At 38.3% G+C, this 25,164-nt stretch overlaps 3 protein-coding genes across 3 annotated transcripts in view; all 3 read right to left on the minus strand.

Annotated features, from left to right (window-relative positions):
• lats2 (large tumor suppressor kinase 2) overlaps window positions 1-7,274 on the minus strand; it is a 31,009-nt gene extending 23,735 nt beyond the window's left edge. The window contains exon 1 of the mRNA XM_059342420.1: window positions 7,034-7,274. The gene's annotated coding sequence lies outside the window, so the exon portion shown is untranslated. The remainder of the gene's footprint in view (window positions 1-7,033) is intronic.
• A 1,536-nt stretch (window positions 7,275-8,810) lies between these two features.
• On the minus strand, window positions 8,811-16,755 carry LOC131979429 (uncharacterized). Its single transcript, XM_059343399.1, has 2 exons — window positions 16,512-16,755; window positions 8,811-15,330 (listed from the first exon to the last, which is right to left on the minus strand). Exons 1-2 carry the CDS (start codon window positions 16,687-16,689, stop codon window positions 13,973-13,975), a joined length of 1,536 nt encoding a protein of 511 aa, XP_059199382.1. The 5' UTR covers window positions 16,690-16,755; the 3' UTR covers window positions 8,811-13,972.
• Window positions 16,756-17,757: 1,002 nt separating this feature from the next.
• On the minus strand, window positions 17,758-24,910 carry ska3 (spindle and kinetochore associated complex subunit 3). The gene is made up of 11 exons (XM_059343079.1): window positions 24,731-24,910; window positions 24,017-24,078; window positions 23,219-23,390; window positions 22,653-23,100; window positions 22,447-22,508; window positions 21,604-21,803; window positions 21,286-21,489; window positions 19,518-19,709; window positions 19,216-19,283; window positions 18,854-18,984; window positions 17,758-18,090 (listed from the first exon to the last, which is right to left on the minus strand). The coding sequence occupies exons 1-11, from the start codon at window positions 24,843-24,845 to the stop codon at window positions 17,933-17,935; spliced, it is 1,812 nt and encodes a 603-aa protein (XP_059199062.1). The 5' UTR covers window positions 24,846-24,910; the 3' UTR covers window positions 17,758-17,932.
• Window positions 24,911-25,164: the final 254 nt, after the last annotated feature.

A 25,164-nucleotide genomic window follows, 5' to 3' on the forward strand; every position in this document is an offset into this window, starting at 1 on the left:
GGACATTTTTCACTATTTTCTGCCATTGTAAACCTGCATTCTTTCTAGTGGCCAGCAGGGGGCAACTCCACTGCTTGCAAAAGAAGTCTGCATGGAAGTCTATGAGAAAATTGACTCAAAGCTATTACATCTATATGGATGTCAAAAAAATCTATCAAAAGCGAAGGTATCACCAAGGCTAAAGTAAATATCATATAATCCAATTGTTGATGAGTTATCTCATCATACAACAAAAATGTCAACTTCCTGTTGGTTATAGAGGAGAAGTAGGAAATCACCAAAGTCAGAAGCATTTATCTTCTAACAAACATAAGAGTGTGTATAAATATTTATTCCATCAAATAGTTGTTGAGAAAGTGACGCTGCAAGAGTGGTTAAAAAAAGGGAAAAGGGAAATGGCAAATAAAGATAATTAACTGCCTTTTTTTTGCCTTGGTTTATTTTGGTCAAATAATTCAAAAGTTAGTCCCATCAATCAAAGCTGCAGTATCTTGGTAGGTAAATTTTTGTTGAAATAAAGAAGTGGACTATTTTAGATCACATGTGGCCAATATCATACATTTTTTCTTTTTGACTGTTAGAATACGTGACATACTCGTCATTCAGCAGAAAAGATTTTATTCTACAACAAAAGGAGGATTATTAAATGTTTGCACCTCTAAGTTAATGAGTTTGACTGTGAGTGATGAAATCTCACCGAGGGAACATCCCTGATGATTAACAGAGAGGAAAACTTTCATTTTTGGATTCACTTATCACCACTTGTTGTTTGGCTTTGTTTCACTTACAATGTTTTTTTCTTCCCATTTCATTTGGGATCCACTAAATTAAAGTCTCACTTTAGCAGCCAAGCGATACCTCCTGACAGGAGACCCTTAAAATTGAAAGGCAGGTTGGTTTCCTGTCCAACTGTGCGACTTAATATCTTCCTCAGCCAGAGAAAGATTTCCGTTAGGCTGGGAGGTGAAGTCTCAAGATACCAGATCTGGTTTGTTACCTACACGGAGAACAAACTGCCAGACACAATCACATCCTGGCAGGTTTCGACACAGCTGTGGTTTTAAAAAATCTTGTCTGCGATTCCAACCATTTTGTTAAGCAATCAGCCTTTAATTGATCTGGTTGTGATTCAAAAAGTCTGATCGGCAGCAAGATTAGTGGAAGAATTCAACCTAAGTGTGTCATCCACAATTATCCTGACACATTAAAATAATTGATGGGTGGAAGGCATTTCCTCAGACAAATTTGTTATTTTATACAAGCAGAACACATTTCAGTGCTCATACCACGCCCGGGGCTGTGATCAATCATTTTAAAATGTGTTTGTAGTCAGTTTAACCTGTGAATGTCTGTTTCACCAGTGAGAGTCAGCTTAATTGTTAGAAAAACAGCAACAGTAGGAAGTACTGTGAAGGTTCATCTTAATCACAACAGTGGCACAAGGTCTAAAAAACTTTAGTGCATTGATTTGGATCAAACCTTCTCCAAACACTGCAGATAATTAGCAGTTTAAGGAATTAGTAGTTTAAGGGCACATGCCTGTAACCAAATATCCACTTCCATTTGCTCATTTGTGACTGTTTCCTGATACAACCTCAATCTATTACCACTTTTCCACCAAAGCAGTTCGAGGGCCAGTTGTAAGCCGGTGCCTAATCTCAAACCAGTTCCTTCAATTTTCCAGCCAAATAACCAGCTCTCAGCCAGGAAAACTGGTCCCAGAGCAGCACCACCTCTTCAAGACTAATGAAAACGTGTATCATTTATCAGTTGATTTGCTTTGTATAACTGCAATGTGACCCATATGGGCTAGTGTAAAATTTACATCTTAAGTTCAGTGTTAACATGAACATAATCTCCGTCCATCGCCATCAAGACGAGTGGCACAAATTTTGACTTGTTGCACATGTCGTGTTCGGATGCCAATGTAAGCTCACAAGCCAGGAGCAACATTTGTGAAGAGACGATTGTAGTCCGTCATTGCTGAATTTTGAACAAATTATCCATATTTACTTACTGAGGTCAGAAAACAAACAAACAGTCACTTTCATGTCCATATATCATACAATAGTTTCGATTTTATTTATAAACAATGCCACCAACATTTTAGCCAACAAAATGTGTGAAAAACAGCGAGGTTTTCCAGCAATTGTTTTTCATAGCGCCTAACATGAATGAACAGAAAACAAACGTTTTGTTAAATAAAAGTACATATCATAGTAGTTTCTTCTACTCTGAATGAAGCTGGCTAGATTTCAGTATTTAGAGCTTTCCACCAGCAAAAACTGACATAAATAACATGATTTCTCTGACAAACTTTAAATTGTTGAGTCATGATGACATAGACCTTATAGTAAACATTGTCTCTTTAAATGGGAGTTTACAGTGCCACATGTGAAGACTTTGTTCTTATGTAAAGCCAAAAAGTGTCCCACTGTTCATAAAAAGGCATGCATTTACCAAGTTGTTAAATTCTGTAGATAATTTCTGATGAATAACAATCTTAACCATATCGCCCAGAGCATTTTTCCAGTAAACTGGTCTCATGGCCTTCACACCAGAGATTCCAAACATAAGAAACCGTGAACTTCAGCACCCACCACCTCCTCCCTGACAGACTCCATCCCTTTGGGCCATTTCTAAGAAGGACACAGCCCTCACTGTTTATGCAGATAAAACTTTGTACAGACAAAAACAGTTTTTTTAATATTGGTTGGTGGTGGGATAAGGCGGGGACATGGCCGCCAAGCTGCATAAATGTTGCCCCATCTCTGGGATCTCTTGTCTCCATTCCTGTGATGCTTTAGGCGCCATGTCCAACCAATGAGCATTCCATTCCACAAGTAACTACAAGTAAACTTGTACCGCCGTGAATCATGGGACAGTCTGGGACACTCTATGCTGACCAAAATAAACCAAAAAAACAAGATATATGGAGGATCTTTGTCTGGAAATAGGATGACGTTGGGGCAAGTCCAATTTTCAAGTTCGCCAGAAAAAAAACTGCATTGCTCTGCTGTAAACCACAACTCATACACTTCCACAAACACACACATACTTGACCCTAACCTGCAACAATACATACCTAAGAGTTTTAAACCTCTGACTCTAAATTGGATCACACTTGACCTGAAAATAGTAAGAAATGTTGCAAAAATATGTACGCTAAATGCTAGAAAAACCTGCCCTCCAAAAAAATAAATAATAATTTAACGTGTCATTTTGTCTCATACTGAGTCCTAAAGTCTTGAATATTGTCAAATTATTTAATTAAAAAATAGATTAAAAATCTGCAATGGGACAATAGTAAAAAAAGCCAGTAATGTCTTAAAAATTAAAGACAAAATCACAAAAATATCCAAAAATTTCACTTAAAAAAACCTCATGGAATAAATTGACTTGCATACATCTTAAAGTCTTAAAGTTTTTGCAAAGTACTTTTTTTTTAAAATTCAAGCTCAAGTCAAGTCAAGATAGACAATCCCCCCCCCCCAAAAAAAAATTCTTGACAGACAGACAAAAAGACAGACAATGAAGGAGGGGAAAGGATGCAACTCCCTTAAACATTTGAGTGAAACTTACAGCATTTGAAAAAGAGAGCATGCATCGGTCAGTGGAAAATGAAAGCTAATGAGGTAACTCCTCCTGGGAAGTTTGGGGGGCTTCCCTTAGAAATGTGCTCATTTTGCTTCTTGGAAATAAGTTAAAAAAAAACATTTTAAAAAATGACTAAACTACTAAAGAAAGCTTAACGAATTAAAACCCAAAAGTAGTTAGTCGTCTCATCAGCAGCAGCAGAGCCAGGGTTTACATCTTGTGGACTCTGTGTTGTTCTCATCCCAAATTCCATCAAGCACCAAATTTACAAAACACTGTTGCCATTGTTTTTTTTTTTCCTCGCTACCTACTGGTGCTCAATAAAAAACACCACACAGCTCAAACAGCCGCAGCCAACATCAGCATCTGCCAGCATCTGTTTACAGTCGGCTGGTGATTTCCCACTGCAGTCATCCTGTGTTCCTTCCCTGACAGATTCCCTCTGCGCTGCCTGATAGGCTGAAACCAGCTGTGGCCCGCTACCTGACGACACACTGCTGCACCAGCACCAAGTCAAACAGGACTAAATGCTTCAAAATGTGACCTCCCACCTCAGGAAGAACATAACATGTCTATTTTGACTCTTTTTATTTAACTTCTCTAGCAGTATTTACCTGCAACACAACACAAATAGGCCTGTCAGGATCAGAGATTACGATAAACAATATTATTGTACTTTTAAGGCCAGATAGAATAATATAACAGGATTCTAATGCAATTACACCCTTTCAAAGAGCAGTTCAATCGTCATTTTTAAGAATACTCTCACATGAATGTGAAAAAAAAAATTAAGAAAAAACACAGTAGAAATTGTGTTTTATTATGTTCATTGCACTCAGGTCTAATAATAAGTATAGCATAGATAACATCATGTTGGCAAAAGTTGCTGCCATTATTAAGTAAACAAACCTGCATGTAAACACAACAGGAGATACTGAGATCAGACAAAATTATCATCGTCATATCCATATCCATATCTCATACGATAAATCCATATTATACTTATCATGACATGTTTTACTGTCATATCTGCTCTGTTTTATTTATTGAGGAGTTTTTTTTCATATTCATGTGTGAACATTAAGAATTAAAAGTTCATTGCTCTCTGAGAACACACTTGCATTGTAATCCTGTTATATCAGCATTATATCAGAGGCATGTATTGCAATTTTATCAGAAATACTTCTGGAACATTATATCATCTAACAAAAATAGTTATCCTAACAGGCCTCGTGGCTTGTTTGCTAATCTGCTTCATCTTAAATTAAGTCAATGTATTCCCTTAAACTGTAACAAACTGTCTGATGCATATGCATGACGAATGAATTCTTAAAACTGAAGCCTCCCACACATCATCAGAAAATGTGACTCCCAAAGTCTTCACTGCTCCCTCAGATGAACAGAAAGTATCTAAATAAACCCGGGTGTTGTGATTTGGTTTGCTGCTCAGCATTCAGAGGAGCCGGCTGCCAGGTGACTTCAACAAATCAAACACCTGGACAGATAAGAACAAAAAAACTGCTGGCAGAAGCCATAGAAGTGTGTCAAACAGAAAGAGAGACTGTATGTGTGTGTGTGTGTGTGTGTGTGTGGTAGTAGTAGTAGTAGTTGTAGTAGTAGTAGTAGTAGCACACCTGAATGAAACACATGGTTGCATCAGTGCCAGACTATGCAGGCCTTTAGGCTTGAAATAAAATAAAAATAGCAAATGATATACAAACATCCGAAGCATTTTTTCTCCTTTGTTTCCCTCCTTTATCCCAACAGATTCAGATAATATTTCTCCCTGTGAAAAATATAAAATAATCCAATAATTTTATGGTGAACTTGGAGATATTTATCTCTCTGTTTTTTTTCCATGTCACAGCTGTGTTATTGTAAAGTTCTGCATACAGAATCTCAACTATAACACTGAAATAAATACAAATCTATAGCTGAATAGCTCCTGGATCTTCTTAGTTTAACGCAGTGGCCCTTCTTAGTTTAACGCAGTGGCCCTAACATGAACATGTGGGCCCTTATAGAAGATCCTCAGTTGTGGGTCTGCAGCAAAAACATGACAATTTTTTACCTTGTGAATAATAAAATAACACAATAATTTTAGGGTGAATTTGGAGGAAGATCTCAACTTTAAGGTCTGCAGTAGAAATATGGCTGTTTTTACCCTGTGAAAAATATTGCATGATCCAATCATAATAGGGTGAATTTGAAGATATTTGTGTCATTGTATGTGACACATTGTGTCATGTCGTTGTAGATTGTAATTCTCCGCATTACATGACATTTCAATCCACTAAAACACTGAACTAAATGCAGGATGTTCTGATACACAATAAAACAGCTGAGTAGCTAAAATTTAACTCAGTGGTCCCTAACATGGAGTTTGGTCCCCAAGTTAGGGAACTGCCACAAAAACATGACAATTTTCTACCCTGTGAAAATATAAAACTACCCAATAATTTTAGGATGAATTTGGAGAGTTTTGCATGAAGAAACACAACCATAACACAGAAATAAACGCAATATGTGCTAATACACAAATCATGCCTATAACTTTAACTGAGCGGCCTCTAACATGGAGTTACAGAAATGAAAAATATAAAATAACCAAATAATTTTAGGCTGACTTAGGAGATCTTTGTGTATCTTTGGTGCCTAATTTTCACCACGTCACAGCTTATTATTTTAAAGTTATTCATGCAAAAACTCCACTGAAAGACTAAAATAAATGCAAATCAAATCTATAGCTGAACAGTAGCTGAAACATTAACTCCCTTACATGGAGTTTGGGCCTTTTATAGGAGTGAAAAATATAAAACAACCCAATAGTTTTAAGGTGAATTTTGAGAGTTGTGCATGCAGAAACTCCACTACAACACTGAAATAAATGCAAATCTGAAGCTGGGTCTTCTACATTAACTCATACAACAAAACTAAACTAAATGCAGGACAGTCTGATATACAAATCAAACCTACTTCTTTAAATTGAACATGGAATTTGGACCCCACAAAGTTGGGGGTCTGAAACAAAAACATGGCAGTTTTAGCCCTGCCTTTAAATTAGCAGCAGGGGATGATGTCTAAAAACAGACTTTTCTATCTAAAAGTTAATCTTCACTGCTGTGCCGAAGCTTTAACCCGTTACAGGCTGGAGTCTGCGTATGAAGAGTTTCTGAAAGCCTGTTTTACCGTCCTGTGGCCTTCCTGACTGTATCCCAGCAGGCTGCTCGGGGCTGGGGGCTGACACCAGAACATTCCTCTGCAGAAATGACTGTTAACCCCCAAAGAAAACAACCAAAACAAATAGAAAAGAACCGCTTTCTACATTCTCCTCACTTTAACACACCCATGACGGAACTTTTTCCTCAGCAACAAGTCGTGGAAATAAGTTTACACCACCACTCCCCTCCCCAAAAAAACTTTAGTCTCAATTTACCATGTGATGGAAGCGGCGAGAATAACTCAGATTGGAGGGTAAATCCGTCAAACGACGACTTTTAAAAGTCCGTCTCTCGGTTTGTGAGCGCGGAGGAAGGAGCGTAGAGCTTAGAAGAGACGGAGAAAGAGGGTAAATATGTTGAAATGAGCCTCCATTTTCTCCGCGGACTGCAGGCAGGAGCAGAAATGCAGCACAAAGTTGGACACTCGCTGCATTGTTAACATTCCTCAGGTCACGTGACGGACCGACGCACGTCAGCACGGATCAAAGATCGTCTGTTAGACAGGACACAAGGAAAAAATAAGACTTGATACACTAAAAATAACAAAATAATAATTGTCTCCTGTTAAGACAGTTTGACATATTGAGCATGGATTAATATTACCTGTCTTGGACTCCTTATGTACTTTTTTTTATTTTATTGTTTTTACTTTTATGTTTTATTATCATAAGATTGTGTATCTTAATTTTGCCCCTTTTTTCTTTTTTTTAATTGGTTGTTAGTTTGGTCTTGTAAAAAAATTAAAAACTCAATAAAAGTTTAATCATAAAAAAATAAATAATAAAATCATAAGACAGGATCAACTAAAAAAAATTGAAGACAAAATCCACAAAAAATAAATACAAGACAAAGAAAATCCTCTCACTAAATGTTTTGTTTTAATGGTATTCAGATACGTATGTAAGTGAAATTAATTAAAAATTTAAAAGTAACTAAAGCTGTCGGCTAAATCTAGTGGGGTAAAAGTATACCATGTACAACAAAATGTAGTTAAGTAGAAGTAGAAAGTTGCATGAAATGGAAATACTAATGAAATTATGAGCTCCCTTGCACCATCTTGGTCAGTCTCAGCTGTAATGTCAAAGCTAAAAGTTGCTTTATTTGTTTAACTTTGAACTTTTATAGCCTACAAAAAGAAAGCCTTAACAATCCTTCAATTTGTTAAAACATGTAGCCTAGTCATGTGTGAATATTGCCAAAGTCATTAACTTTTATTTAAACAAAAATAACTGTCAAAAACACATTGTTTTCAATTGTTCATCTGAGGAAGAAAGGTCAGGAATAAAAGTTTTAATTAAATGAATTAACATTTGCAATCATACCATTTTATTGCTAAATTTCCAAGAGTGGATGTTGATAATGAAAACAAATTCCCATATATAACATGTGCAGCACATTTAAAGCAATTATGTGTTTATGTAGTAATACAATAATTAAATCATCTTTCAAGCTGTTCTGATGCCACTACAGCTTGCAGTACTGTGTACCACCAGGGGGCGCCAAAGTCTAAAATCTCCAGATTCTCCACAATGACTTTAAAAAAGCAGCGAAGTGAGAGGTCTCATGTTTGCTTCCTCTCTGACCGCACAGAGTCTAGGAGGGGCTTCCTGCAAAGCATTTCTGCCTTTTGATAAATCAAAAAAATATCAGTACATTACTCAGTCACTCCTCTCTGGCCTTGAAGGAAGGAATCTTTACAGATGAATCAGTGCGAACGCAAATAAAAGGCCTTTTACTCCATGAGCAGTTATTAGAAAGTTAAACACATGGACACAAAAAGAGGGATAACACACACGCATAAATATCTGTACACACATATAACACAACACATAATAAGGCTGTTGCTTTCCCCAACCTTTTAATTTTTCTGTCACAGAGGTAATAATGAAGAAGAACTGAAAGCCTTCATGGAAGGAAAACAGCGTGATGACAGGTGTGCTGTGAGGTGTGAGATAACATACAGAAAAGTCATGGACATGAATCTGTGTGTGAGCCTGGAAGCTGTTTATTTCAGAGAAGGATTGAAAGGAAAAGTGCCATTTAGTGGAAGAATCACAATTTATAAAACTTAAATGAAAAACTGAGATTCAATTCATAAACATTCAGCCATTAACTGTTTTTAACACTCTTATTTGCCAGGTCTCACCTCATAACAGTCTTCTAGTATTCAAGAAAAGAAGCATTTTACTCCTACTTTGACAATATTACTCTCAGTGTAGCAACAACTCTGCTGTCTAGTCGAAAAGTTTACTCCAGAAAGGAAAATCATAAGAAAAAATCCAAGACAAAACAGAAAACTGAGCGGATATTTAACATTAAAGGGATGGTTCAGATTTTTAAAAAGTTAGATGATGGCCAGCATGACCCCAAAAATAAGCAGGATTATTGATATGAAAGATGTACTGCTACAGCTGTTGAGAAAGACACTATTAATTCAATTTTAGCCAGCAAAAGAAAAACCTCAAACAAACTAATTTCAGTTTCAGTATAACGCTATATAAAGCATATTTTCACTGCTTTACCTTACAGTCAGACAGCTCTGTTTACGTTGACATGAGGTAGGGCTGGGTCATGTGACAGCATATAACATCAGAATTATGTAAAAAAAAATATTGGTACATTTTGTTATACTGTGTTATTTTTGATAGATTGTTTCTATCACAATGTCCAAAAACAGAGGCTGAACTGCGTTAGGGCAAACTTTTCCATGCACATAGGAGTAAGCTGGAGGGAGTATGGAGTACCATGTGATTATTTCATTCTGACTATTTATTAATTCACTAGAAAATATGCTTAAACATGATATACACCATAATTGAGATGTGAAATTGAATCAGGATAGAAACATTTGGCCATATCGCCCAGCCCTAATGTATCTCTCTTCAAGCCACCAGACTCCATTGACAAAAACAGTAATTTTACCTTTACCACAGGAGTTTCTTGTCTACCACTGTTCCAATCGTTTAGTTTGTTTGTGTTATTGTGCGACGTCTGTGTTTTAAAGGCTTAGTTCGGATTCACCAAAGTCACAAAATAACACAAACAAACTAACTGATCGAAGCAGCTGTAGACCAACAGCCTTCTGTGTTCTGCAAATTAAAATGACCATTTATTAATGGAGTCTGGTGGCTTGAAGACAGAATAGATTCCCTGGTGAAAAGGACTGTCAGATGCCAAGGTAAAGCAGTGACAATATTCAAAATATTGAGTTCTCTTAAACAAAGATATTTTTTTTCTAAAATAGGTTGTGCTGACTGCCAGCAACTGTAGGTGAAACACTTACTATGGATAATACCTCATATGACTCCACTTCAGAAAGCTCAAACTCTCCGCTTTAACAATGATTTAAAAAACTGAGAGTACCATCTCAACACCAAATAACACAAAGAAACCAAAAGGTAAAAGGAAAATTAGTTTGATGTCCTTCAGAACAACATTAACAGACATTACAAGCACATGAGAAACACAACAGCCGTCAAGAGGAGGGGACATCCAGGAAGGCACATTCCACTTTGGCTGTTGAATCACACTTTCCATCATGTTAAAATAACATTTTCCGACTGATTTTGGGCCCAGAGCCAAAGCACAAACCCTCAAAACTTAAAGGATCATCTTTGTATAATTACTTGACATCATTTGAAATTCATAGACATTAAATGGTAGAAGGGTGAAGAGCATGAAACATAAAAACGAATGAGAATATTTCTGACTGTACACAGATAATCCTAGTGAATAATAAGGGGTGCTGATTGTTTATGCTATTTAGTAACCAATGAGGAGTGTATCGTATGATGCAAAAATAAATATTTATAAAAAAACAGCAGTACCAGGTTTACAAACTAAGGCACCAGCAATGCAGGACAACTGAAGAAGCATTTAAATTAGCAGAGTGTGGACCTTGTCTTTAGATGTTTAAGGGCAGACACTACAGTTAATAGGATATCTTTTTTTAACTTACAGATACCACCATGAAACTTCCCCAGTTTGTTATTTACATTAAGACAATATTTTTGCATTACAAGTTTTCTGAAATTGTATGTTTAGATATGCAAATGTTAACTCATTAAATCATTTGCATATATTTCTAGGATATTAACCTGAACATTAGATAGCTAATCTCAAAGTTATTATTTTGTTGATATATTAGATTCAAATTATTTTACAGAGGGATATTGGGATATCTCCTTTTATGGTTTCATAAATAAATTTCATAAAGAAAATACTGTCAAAAGCCATGTTAAATGAAGTTTCGTCGTGTTTTTAGGAACAAATGTTCTATAAATCAGGGTATGAATGATATATAGACAAACCCCTCTGTAAAAACGTTCAGAATATAGTTAGAAATAAAACTGGTAAGTTTGGTGTCTGTAAGTGGAGCTGAAGATTTATGGCTCAGAGCATGAGAAAAACTAATTTTGGAGAAAACGGCCTGTAATTTATGTTATACATTCTAAGAGGAAATTACTATTTGAGGATGATATATATATATATATATATATATATATATATATTGTTGCTATGATTTAGATTCAATATTTCATCGCTAACTTTTAGTGAATTTAAGAGAAATCTACAAAATATACACCTTGTTCCGGATATTTCCTTTCCACTATTCTGAAAGAAGAATAGAGAAAAATAGCTCTTAACCTCAAAACTGACCAATGCATGAAAAAAACATGTTTTTGCCTGTAGTGCCTCGCCTTAAAATCATAAGTTTCAGTTTATTTGACTAGATGAGCCCATATCTTAGCTGATAAACTACTAAAAAGCATTTTAATGGCTGTTTAACCTTTGTTACAAAGTAGTCTCCAGCTAACAGAAACGTCTCTGTGGTGTGTGCTCAGGGTCCAACACAGTTACAATCAATTAGAACACACTTGAACAAAGTTGTTGAGAATTAAAGTGTCACAAATTAAACTCTCCAACGTGCTGACGTGCTGCTAACACGGCACTGATCGCTAACAACAGTTCACTTGTAGGAGAATAAATAATAAATCTCTTTTAATCACTTGTAATGATACTTTGATTCAGTGTGTCTATGAAGAGCTGCAGAAGATCTCCAACCTCAATGACAGAAGAGTTTATTTGTCAATACCACCCATTACCACTCATACGAGTGTTGGTCAAAACGTTTGGCGGTTCGTGGGACAGAACAGAACACACACGTAGTTATACATACACATACGGTTTGCAAAAAAAATGCAGATTTGTTGAATTTAGGCTACAAAACCACTGATCTAGGTTAAGGCCAAAAAAAATGTCCAGATTTTTACCCCCATAAAACTTCTTTAAATTTTTTCTCTGTGAATGCATTTAACTTTTGTAGAATGGCACTTAATTTCAGGCCACATATAATCGTGTTTTGAGATGTTAGACTAACACAAACACATATTTTAGAAATCTCTGGCTTTGTATTAAATAAAAATGTAATGTTCACACCCCAGTGTGGTAAATAGTGACATCATTGCTAATCATTGAAGCATCCAGCTGGCCTACCAGTCAATAAGTGCTGTATTGTAATTATTCCTGACATGTGGTGAACACTATTTATGTTTTTGGTCCGTTCCAGTTATTTGTACCACCCAGCAGCTCAATATTTCTGCAGGGCGCGTGTTTATTTTGTGTAAAAAGCATCAAAACCAGTAAAGTCCTGTACAGTCAGACCTGATGGCTATTGTTAAAAATAACCCTGGAAATGATAAACAACATTAGACTCTGGCTGTATGGGGATTCATTTGTCTGTGGGTGGCATGTTTGTCTGTGTCAGGTCATGTAATGATTATATTATATTGTTATTAAATGTAACTGGCAGACAAACACCTGTGAAATTGCCAAAAAAAGGTAACCCCTCAAAACCCTCATTAACCATGACATGTTTCTTGACTCAAACAGACAGGAGAGCTGCATTATTAACCTGTTTTATATCTGTATTGTGTTCACTGTACCTGATATATAAGCAGGGAAGCAACATAACGGCTGGATAAACAACAAATCCACTTCCTGCAGCAGAGGGACAAATCAATCAGCTGCTGTAACATTTGTTGAGGAGGAACATTTGACACCAGTCAAACTGCACTTCATATGCCTCATATTTACAAACGGATGACGAAAAATAGATTTAAAGGTACTTTTACTCACATGGTTGTCATTCGAAGCCTAAATAAAAAAAAACATCCTTTGCAGTTGAGTTGCATAAGTTAAAGGAATATTTCACCTGCAAAATCCTCGTTTGTGTATCAATTACTCCTTCAAATCATCAAAGAAAACTTTTTCACATGCCTCCACTGTGAATTATTCTTGTTGAATTGAACCTAACGGTAAGAAGATCTTAATATACTTCAATATGGTGATATCATGTTTTGTGATCTGTTAAATACAGGGATTTATGCTTCTTTATTAGGTGAGGACTTTGTATAAGGTTTCTATGAATATGAATAGTTGTTTCAGTATGGCCTTTTAAGTTATTTTGCTGTGCGAATAAAACCTATGATAAAAGAAAAATCTAACAACCTAAGATTTTTAATAATAGTTTGCATGCAAAGTTTCTCAGCAGACTGATTGCAAAGAAAGTAGAGCTATAATGTTGAATGTTGCAGTGACTGTATATTCAAAGTCAAGCATATCCCTAACTTTGAAAAGATAACAGTCACAATTAAGCATTTGCAAAACTTTAACAACTCTGTCCAGGTGTTGGTTCATACTGGAGGGGCTGTGGGAAAGTCTGTAAACAGACGTTTTGATAAAGTTTTGCTTTTCTTAAAGGTTTCATTTTCATAAATTCATCAACAATTTTGGATTCTCTGTTAACCATGGAGGCATGAGACCGACTTTCCCTCCAAGAATTCCAGGTAAAACAGGGTGAGTGATTGATATAGAAATGGTAATTTTGCACATGAAGTATCCCTTTGATGACATCACATCTTAGCAATAAGGTTTCTTGATTTGCTCTTATTTCCAAACAGAAACTGACCTTAATAACAGGGAGTCACATCCACTGAAAGTGTAAATTAAAGTGGACAGGAATAAATAAGTTTTATATATTTGTCCTGTAGTGTTGACTCTGGGATGCAGTGGGAAAATGTGGAATAAGGTCCGAAGCAGTAAAGGGAACTTAAGTGACCAGCACTAAGGAGTGCGAGGCATTTCTGTACGGATCACTCTAGTGGAGCAGCAGAGATGCACAGGTTGTTTAAGGCACAAGCAACTTGCACAATCTTATCAAAGGTTGAGAGGTTTGAGGTGCGCTCAGAGACTGTGGTAAAGGGGCTCTCAACAGGGCCTGTTAGCATGGCGTACCTCTGCTTCACCATGGAGATCACCCTCTCCACATGCCTGTGCACGCTCATTGTCTCAGAGGAAGTATCGGCCTGTGGCAAGCACTCAGAGGTCCCGAGTGTCCCTTCTTGGTAGCTGCCAGCAATTTTAAACAAGGCTCCACGGGCAGCCACAGAGTCTGCAATGTTAAGATCACGACTCGCCAACACAACGTCACCTGGGAGGAGCTTGCAGAGAAGCCCGCAGCCCTCCGCAAGGCTTTTGTCGCTGACATTTCCCAGCACGCCCCTCGAGACGAAGGTGACGACGCCTTGCGGCGCCACACCAATCAGATATTTTAACACATTATAACTTATCCGGCCCCCCTGAGAGCTCGCCGCCACCCTCTGCTGCTGCTGGCTGCCCCGGGAAACCGGCTCCTCAAAGGGCACCACGAAACAGTCTACGATGACAGCACAGTCGGGATGCGAGGTGCGCAGAGCTGCCGGGAGGTTTTTCCGGAGCTCGGCTCTGGAGGGCCAGAAGACAGCGGTTGGCACCAGAGTGGAGGACATGATGTTCACCATCTGGTGCACCGTTCTGGTCACTGTGCCGACTTTAACACCAAAGCGGTAGGCCAGGTCCTGGTTGCGGAGGTCCAGACGGAGTCTCATCAGTGTCAGCAGCAGCTGCTGGAACTTGGAGAGCTTCACAGTTTTCATCCCGTCCATGTGAGGCGCCAGAAGCCACATGACCGTCTCCAGGACAAAATAGTTTGGTAAACCGGTGTAAAACTTTACTTTCTCCGCATCGTTCCTCAACGAGTTCTCAGAGAGAGACATTTTGTCCACAGACTCCCTGAGGATCTGGTTCTCCTTCTTCAGGGCTTTCAGAACGTCTTCAAAGTTAACCGAGGCATCAGACGTCTGAGCAAACTTTCCTTTCTTGCTGTCGCTCATGGATTCATCGTCGTCATCCTCGTCTTCTTCATCGGTGCTGAGGGAAGAGGACGCACTTTCCTCCACGGCAGCCTCCTGCTCCTTCTCTTCAGGATGCTCCTCCTGGACCCGCTCCCGGACCACAGACCGGCCCTGGCCCTGGCCCTGCAGGAACAACAAGGCGTTAGCGGCCTCCACGCGTGCCTCCTGCTTGTCCAGGATCTCCAAGGCACCCGGCTCCTTCATCTCTGGGGATAAGGGAGCAGCCGTGAAGACAGAAGGAACATAATCTGGCGAACGTGGATTCTTCACCTGTTTACCTGCATGTGGAGGAAGAGGATGTTGTGAATGGCAATGCGGTGAAAAATCTGACACAAAACTAGACAAACATATTTAGGTTCAGGATCTGTCTAATGAACTTTCTCGTGGGTTGGAAAATATAGGGCCTTTCCTGATGAAACTAACTCAACAACTGATTTATGGTCAGTTGCTGTATACACAACAATAAAACAAAACTGGCACAAGTCATTGAGATGTTTTATATTCATGGGCCCATAAATCGGGTTTAAATAAAGCAGCAACCTTGTGTCTCTGAAGTGAAGCCACTACAGAACTATCTTGAACATATTATGTCCAGCAGGGGGCGACACTATTGGCTGCAAAAAGAAGTTTGTTGGTATGAAAGTCAGGAAGAATGTGAATAAACTTCTCACTTGATTTATTGCCTCAGTAAACATTTATAGAATTAAACAAATTTAATTTGCTCTTTATGTGCACGAGGCTGAAAAATAAAAATAAAATAAAACATCCTTCATCCAGATTTCAACCAACAATCGTGTATCTAGTGTCCCTTTTTTGGCAGATTTTTCTGCTACTGCCGATAATTTATTCAAATTGTAATGTATATTTACTTTGTGAGTAAATTAAAATGTGCTTTCTCAACTTCTAAAATTTTGATTTGAGGGGGCAAGACATTTATTTAAGGGGGCTCAGCCCCCTCCTGCCCCAGCGTAGAGCCGGCCTTGCTACTAAGAATAAACTATTAGCTATTCTAAATTGATAAATAAATCGATCAGGAAGAAAACATGATAAAATAATTACCTGAACGTCACACATTGTGATTACACCACAAAATGTAAAAACACCCGAAATCGTTAGAAATATTAAGATCCGCTGACATCAAAACTAATGAAAATGCGTTTTGAGTATGAGGAGATTATTTCCTTCAATGTACTCCTGCATGATCTATCGGAGCTGGATTAAACAAACAGTGGTGGTACTTGTTGTTTCCGTGTGCTGACCTTACCTTAGATGAAGTGAGTACTACACAGCCGACTGATCTCACCTGAGATGAAGTGAGTGCTACAAATTTGACTGACCTTACCTGAGATGAAGTGAGTACTACACAGCCGACTGATTTTACCTGAAATGAAGTGAGTACTACAAATTCGACTGATCTTACCTGAGATGAAGTGAGTACTACAAATTCGACTGATCTTACCTGAGATGAAGTGAGTACTACACAGCCGGCTGCCGTCGTTCGGTACCCAGCCCTCTCGGTTCACGGCAGCTATCCAGCGCTGCTTCCTCTCGGGGTCCCGGGGGAAACGGTAGAAAGATAAGGTGGTGCCCGGTGTCCTTCTGTTCCTGCAGCCGGCCACCACACATGTGTGAACCATAGTAAGGCCACGGGGAGAAAGCGTGGAGGTGTGCGCTGCTATTTGTTGGCTGTTTTGACTCCCAAAATGGTGGACGAAGAGAGGCTGGGAAAAAAACTGTAAAACCGTCATCAACGATCGTTTGCATTCTGCGATCTAATTGGTCCATCCTCGGATGACGTCACTGAAATATGCTCTTAACTCACGCGACACTGCAACCGCAATAACGGGTTTCTAGAAACAGTTAACAGTTTAGCTCATAAACTTCTGAATAAAGATGAGTTATAATTGTCTTATCCAGGGCCGACTCTAGCCCATTTGGTGCCCTAGGCTTTCCTTCAAGGATAAATGGGTCTGGATTCTTATGGGTTATAGCTGAATTTAAAAGTCTTTAATTACCAGTTATTGTCAAAGAGTATTGGTGCTGAATTTAATTTTAAAATTTGCTTTGCGGGTTCTGAATAACTTACCCTTTCAACCAAATAATCAGACTGGAGAACGAATATTGGTATGTTAGATGTTCTAAATAAATAAAGAATTTAAAAATCGATTTTTAAAAAAAATCTAGTAATAACATTTTAAGAGCATACTATAGAATATAAATGTTGAATTAAAAAAAGAAAAAATATATGAAAAACTGAATGGTAATTATGTCCATGGTCTACACAAAGACAATTTTTACTTATTTTTCCATTATATGTATTCTAAAATATTTTAGACTGATTTTAGACTTTTTTTTTAAAAAGCCAACGGGTCAAATGGTTGTGCTTTATGGTTGTTATATTTACATTTATTTTGCAACTTAATCAATGGACAAAAATGCATTTCAAAATTGGGAAAATTCACCAACCATAAAAACAAACTTTCAGTTATTTCTAATGGAGATTCACCTTTATTACAATTCTTTAGTCAAGCTAAAAAACAGAAATGCAAAAGAAGACCCAAAATAATATTTGAATCATATACAATTATGTACCTCAGGCATATCTTTTCCATCTTTTATGTGTTCTTAAAAAAAACAACTTTATTTAACATACCCAACCTGAATTTCCTGTCACTTTGTTTGCCATTTAAAAGCCGATTTCCATATTATGTATGCAAAGTCTTTATTCATTTTTTATATACACAGTTTATACCCAGAACAATAACACATAAGTACAACTTATTGACTAGCCATCCATAAACAGACAAGAATCTCTGAAATATGGAAGAAGATATAGTGTTGTGTCCAAATCTGATAAGGTGTAATGTATCCAATCAACCTTTAGTTTTGTGTGCACAGTTTGTACTCCGATGTGTTCTTGGTTCCTCTAATGTGCTCTAGCTTGTTGAGCTCGGTCAGACAGAGGATGTATATAGGGAGCTTAGCTCCAACACAGCAAATCCTATTCAGCTCCTCCATCCGAAAGTCTGTCTGTCTTCCTGCAGAGGGCGACACAGAACAGAGAAGTCTGAAAAGTGCTCATAATAGGTTCCAAGCTTCTGCCAGTATACTGCTAGAATAAAACCATATTTCAGCTATATGTGGCTTAGAGATTTGTTTTCCTTAAACTGAAATTAAAAAAAACTTTTGGTCTCTATGTTCTAAAAACTTTTTTTTTAATGTACTTTTTAAATGAGGTTTTTACAATGAAGTAAACAGCAAACAAGGGGGGTATCCGTCTCATGGTTAAATAACAATTAAAAAAGACACCATTTCAGGGCTATATACTTTAATATTGATTAATTGGGATTCTGAAATGTGTTCCAATAATTCCATAGTTTTAAATGTTCTCCGTGGTATATCTTGATGCCTGACACCAGATCCAATTCCCAGTGAAATCAGACAAAATAGTTTAGAGCACATAAACTGAAAGAGCCTTCATTTATGTTTTTAGAGGCAAAATTTGGCAATGATTACTACAGTAGTCACTAAATAGAATGCAGTAGGTTTTTCTTTTGAGATTTTATATTTGAAATTATGTTTTGTCATTATGGCTGTTATTGAATCGAAGAGAAATAGAAAAGATTTGACTGTGATTCCCCAAAAGTTAGAGCAACTGCAGGGGTTAAAGGTTATAGCACTTCATTGACAAGAGACCAACTAAAAAGGAGTGTTACATTGAGAAAAAAAAAAAAATCACAGATTTCTTTAAATTTAAACTCAAAATATATAACATAGCTCAAGTTGTGCTGTCACACTGACCTCGATTCTCTGCTGTGAATCTGTTGATGTTGTTGATCGTCCGGTTGAGGCTGTTCAGAGTCATCTGCCTCATCAGATACGAGGGTAAAGAATAAAACTCGTACTCTGTCACCTCAGACAGACTTCCAATACTGAGAAGAGGACATGTTGCAATTAAAATCTTGATTAAAAAAAAAAAAAAAAAATACAAGCATCAGTGATACCAGGATGGCATAAATCAAGCAAGGAAATAACATCAATCACCCCTAAAACCCCAAATATATATACAAATGATACATTAATAACCTCTTTTCTTTTTACCCAGCAGCTGTCAGATCTGCACCATTAGTTGGGAAAAATGAGTAAAGATTTCCTGAGTTTACCTGTTTTTATTAGTTTCTGGGTGCACAACCGCCAGCGCAGTCTTCTTTAATGGAGGCTGAGCCATAAGCTTCAACACAAAACAGAAATCATTCATTCACAGCAGAAGAACATGGCAGGAGGGTATTATATTACATATATGCATAATATACATTTGTTTTTGATGCTCTGGATAATATGTCAAACAAATCTAAAAGTCTGTTTTTAATCATTTGGGCATAAGATAAAACTTAGTTTGTAGGTCTCAGCCTAGAAAATCTTAAAGTACAGATAATTGTCAGCAGTTTACTTAAATTGAACTTACTTTGCAGATGTCCTGTGTAACAGAGCTGAGGTCGGGCATCTCCGGGGTGCTGGGGTCTTGGTAGTCCATCCTGATGCGAGGTGTCCCCAGGCTGAACTCCTGGGTGGGTCCATCGAGCTCCAGATTTTTGACAGTGGGCTCCTTGGTCACCTGTATATGATCCATAGTCTTCTTTGGCATTTTAGCACTTCTCTGGAGGGAAACATGAGCCGGGTAAAAAGGCAGGAAACATCAAACAAAGAGGCTCCAGGTCATCTTTTTCAATATAAAACATATATATATTAAATGTACCAAGAGTAGTAATCTCCTTTCAGGATATTATACCCTGATGAAAACAGTTGTATGATATTCCATTTCTGCCATTAGACGGCTCTAAAGCCTTAACAATGGATCTTTCAGTAAAATACAGAATATTGATAATACAAGACAATGCACTTCTTTTTTTATTGAGCAAAAAAAAACAAAAAACAGATTGTGAATTTTTATCATTTGTGACATTTGCTGTTCTGTGTTGCTGTTCCAAGTGTTACAATTTGTTTTATTCGTGTTGTTTACAAACGTTTTTGTTTGTGACAGAATATTTTGCAATACTAGGTTTATAATTTTCATCACAAAATGTACAGTTTTATTAGCCTGGCTAACACCAGACAAATCTCAAATGAGATTTGGTCTGGAAACCAGCCATTCATTTCTCCATAGAGGAGGTGTGGTTTACGATCCTCCGGAGCCGTTTATTGGGCGCTTAGAATGTCTATCAAAAGCGTCTGTAGGTAGCTCTTAGCCAATCGTATCAGTTATACCAGATGACGTAGTAGAGCGACAGAAATGGATGTTTGTTGTGTGTGTGTCTGTGAGAGAGTGTTGCTTGCTGCGTTGCTTCTCCAGTTCTCGCTTTCTGCAAGATTTATTTTCACGCTTTATTCCCCCTCATGTCATTCAGCCACACACATCCACTGATTTTATGGGCAATAAACAAGCTGCTGCGGGTCTCTCGGTGGCTCCGCTGTCCCCCGGCTCGTAGCCAGATCACAGGCGAGACCGCCGGCTCGTAGCGGCGCTAGTCACCGGTGAGACCGCCGGGGGACAGCGGAGCCGCCGAGAGACCTTTCGCCTTTCACTCTAAACTATTTAAAACACATCTACAGCTAAAGAGAGTTTGCAGCAGCCATGTTGGATCAGTAAGAAAACTACAAGCTCCAAGTGCCGAGTAGTACGTGTCATCGTCTTGCCGTCCCTCTCCACTCTGTGATTGGATCCCTAAAACAGGGCTAAGAAACTGCCCTGGTTGCCAGACCGCCTGGAGGTTCGAAATTAAATTTGAGCGTGCAAGGCAGTATGGGTATACCCAGGCTACAGTTTTATGGTCAGTAGGGGATTACATGCAATACAAATTTTCCATCATTGCTATGGTCATTGTATCATCAGTGCAAAGTGATTTTGACGTTACTTTTTTACTAACTGGAGTACAAACCTTCTCAAAATACAATTAAGACAAATCAATAACCTAGAGGACCTCAACCTAAAATTAAATACTGTATTAAAAAAGCACATTAAATTGCACTGATCTGGTGATTTGTCAGTCTGTCCCTCAAACCAAATAATTGTTTAAACGTGAATTTAAGGTTTTGACTGGAAAGAAAGCAAATCCGCTTCAATCTAATGGACAGAGTTTAACTAATCTACGACAAATATGTAGGATACAGGTGTGAATATGACCTGTGGCTAGAAGAAAAAAATAACAAAAAACAAAGCTTCCTTTGGGACTTACAGTTTGTAAAGAATTCCCCAAAACAGACTCCAGGTTCGGCATCTCTGGCATCTGCTTGTCCTCCCCGCCCAGCACGGAGATCTCGGGCACATTGTATTCCCAGGGGCGTTTGGAGCCGGTTGCTGCAGTACTAGATGATGGAAGTTCGAAGGTGTGGAGGTCATCATCACCTTGCATGTTGATTGGTTCAGGCTGCTGTGCACCCTGTAAACAAATGCAAAACATCTGAGCTGAAAGCTTTTGTGTTTGACAGTCTGAATGAGGTTATAAAGACATTAATAACTATTGATTGAATGTTCATTAACTAATCCTTTCTACCTTTTTGGAGCTGACCAGTCGATTCATGTGTGGAGTTTGAAACGTTGGGACCTCCGGTGTAGTCGGCAGGTTTTCAGGGCGATCAGGGGATTCAGGGTCACCATTACTTTGCGCAGGTGGAGAGCAGTGACCGTTTGTCTTTTTGATCTTGAACCCCGGGGTGCAGAACACAGGTGGCTCTGGGGACAGCAGGGTCTGCGCTGGAGACAATAAGAACAATGTAAGGGGACAGCAAAACATAATTTTGGAGCTTTCTGTTATCTAAGGGAATAAAGATGGTGGCTTTCTTGTAAATGTATTAGTAGAAGTGATGTTGCTCTGTACTTGTCCTGTGCCTCTTATGCATTCAAATCCAAAAGGAACCAGAAATCTCACTATAGACACTTCGAGGGGATCCACTGTGTTTTCCACACTGACTTTACTTGGGTGTTTCACCCAGGTAAATTAACAGTTGCCAAAGTATTATATTTAGCATTTCTATTTTTTATCCTTTCTGAGAGAATGGCACCATGTGCAATTTATCAACTAGATAGAGATCTTTCTCTAATGTTTTCTGGTATTACACTGAAAGAGAGAGACACACTGCAGGGTTTTATATGCATTTATTTATTTGTGGCTGCCCGAAGATCACCATTAACAACCAAAGTGGTCCTTGACAAAACTGAATAAATATAGGAAAAAAAAGGTGTCAGAGATAGAGCAGAAGAACAGAAATAAAAATCTGTGATTCCTGTAAGGTAAAACCTGCCTCACACCTCCACAAAAAATGCAAAGTTCAATTAAAGATAGAAGTTAAAGTCTTAAATTTAAGAAAATAGGAGGGAGCTCTTAAGAGTTTCATACCTTTTGTGTGCAGACTCTCCATTAGAGCATTCACTGGTGCTGCAGGCATGTCTTGTGATGGTCTGTCAAAGAAGAGGACACTCATAAAGCTATAATAAGCCAGGACTATTGATTTTAAAGATCTCTAGAAGTCCTGCTGCAAATCCTGCATACTGCTGGTAAAGGTCATACACCATCTACATTATATAAAGCTCATTATGTTCTACCTCTGGGGCTTTTCAACATTCTTCCGAAACAGATCCATAGTAAAGTCGTTGTTCAGACACACGGTGCGCTCTGTAATGCCAAAGTCAGACATCTGAGGTGTGAGAAGCTCATCATCATCCATCCGCAGGGCACATTTGGGGGTCAAGGGCATGGCTGGTGATGCGGGGGGGTTGAGTGAGGGGTGAGGAAGGTTCATCTCAGGCATAGGGGGAACCTCAGCGCACCACTCCGCCGCAGTCAGAGTTCTTTTCAGCTGCAGCTCCGACAGGCCGAAGTCAGCGAGCTGCGGGGTTCGCATCCTGTCAGTGGAGGGCTGAGGTCCCACCATGGAAGGTGATGCGGAGGGATTATCTCCAGCCTCCTCCTGGCTCTCTTCGTCTTCTGCTGATTTAGTTTCATTCTCATCTGCTTCTTCATCTTCAGCCTCTGAGTCCTGACCTCTAGCCCCTGTGTAAGAGGAAAAAACAATAATTTTGACAGCATGCACTGCAGAAAATAATAATGTGTCCATAATAATATTAAAATATGTTTTACTCCCAACAACACAGCTACAGTGATTACTTACTTGTTGGTCTCTTGGTGTCCGGGCGACCTTGATAGCCGTATTTTTCCCAATGTGCTGCCAGCGTCTGGACATCTTTAGCGATGCTCTGCTCCATCACTCTGCAGGCCATAATGAAGCTGCTGACCTCATTCTCCTGTGCTCTCAGCTGAGAAACATGACCCTGGATCTGCCCCTGTAACAGACCAGACCGCATCACTGTGCTTCTTTTAAAAGTTAACAGGCCAAACACATAGATTTTGAACCAAAGTAGGCAGCAAATAAGGAAGGACATTAAAAGAGTATCTTGATGAAAATGATAATGGAGAAGTATCTCCACCAATCCTTTGGGATGCGTGCAAAGTTGTTCTTAGGGGGAAACTTATTGGCTATTGCTCCAATTTAAAAAAACAGAAAATATTAATAGGATACAATCAGATCTAAAATGGTTAGAAAACATTCATAAAAGGACACTTTATTTTACAAATATATATATATATATATATATATATATATATACACACACACACACACACACACACACACACACACACACACATATATACACATACATATATACATACATACATATATATAAAGGGTCATCTTTCATTAAATGGTTATTAAATGAGTTTGATACCACCAACTGTCATCAACAGTCATGTCAGAGGATGGCAATTCATTTGAAAAAAACCCACAATACCTACACCTAACACTGATGTTTGGTGTATTAAAGGCTGCTGGGAATATGATACATAATAAAGGTAACACGTCGCTACCTTAAAATAGAGAGATTGGTGCACAGTTTTCATCACAACATACCTTCAGGTTCCCAACATCACAATTCAGCTGGTGATATGCTCGCATGGCTTTTGCTGTAGTTTCTGTAATGAAAAGGGGACTTGTATTAAAACTAGCTAAACAATTTACACATTGTTAACGTAACCAGCGGTAAGTGACATGGTTTAACTGATGACCCTGTCAATCAGCGACTTTCATTATAATTAAATAGGACATAAATGTATATCATGAATTCATCTCTAAAATTTTAATTCTTACTTAATTCTTCCTTATATCTATTTTTACTGTAAAATAGTCAACTTTTTATGTCAGAAAAACCCCTTTTCAGCTTTTTGAAGGGGGCATTTTGAGGCGTCTTCTTTTTTTTCCAACACAAACCACTGCACAAACCAGACAGCTGTAGCCAAAAGCTGCTTCTCCTCCATTTGTAAGTTTTTACTAAGAGCATGATGGGGAAAAAATGCATGATAGGAAAATGCTAAAATAATCTAGTTGTAGTCTTGTAAATAGTTACCCTGCAAGATTCACATTCTCAGTAAAATCTCAGTGTGAGATTTTTAGATGTGAGCAGGTGTGAGCTGTTTTTCGGGAGTCTTTTCCGAATCTTTTCAAAGTCTTCTGGTGTATAGGTAGCATCATTAAGCAATCACGTTGAGCTGAAGGTCTCCAGATAATACGGTCACTACTTAATCCGTAACACCGGACATCAGGCTTGTTTGTCGGTGTGTCACTCACCGCTGTCACCGTCGCTGTTGCGCTTCTCAAAGCAGTGCTGGAACTTCGCAGTTTCTGACTCTAAAGTCACCGCCAGCTTCTTCAGTTTGGCAAAGAACCGTTCTGTTGGCTCCATTTCAGATGAGAGTCTAAAAGATGTATAAATGTAAAGAAAAGGCTACTATTACACAACCTAGCGAGCCGTTTGTTTACCTTCTATGTAGCAGAAAAACTTTTTGATTTAAGCGCCTTTTCCGCTTTTTTTACCGGAAGCGTTTTCGTTTTCTTCTTCATGAGTTTTAGACGCTCAATATCTCATTCACGCCCCATGGCGCCCCCTATCTGAAGTTTTTTTCTTGTTCTTCTTTGGTGTTTATTGGCAGTTGGCATCCTTTTCGTTGCATTTACCGCCATCTGCTAGACTTAACTTCTTTCAAACTTTCCTTCTGTTATAT

This window comes from Centropristis striata, chromosome 10, assembly GCF_030273125.1.
Source record: "Centropristis striata isolate RG_2023a ecotype Rhode Island chromosome 10, C.striata_1.0, whole genome shotgun sequence".
Classification (NCBI taxonomy): Eukaryota; Metazoa; Chordata; class Actinopteri; order Perciformes; family Serranidae; genus Centropristis; species Centropristis striata.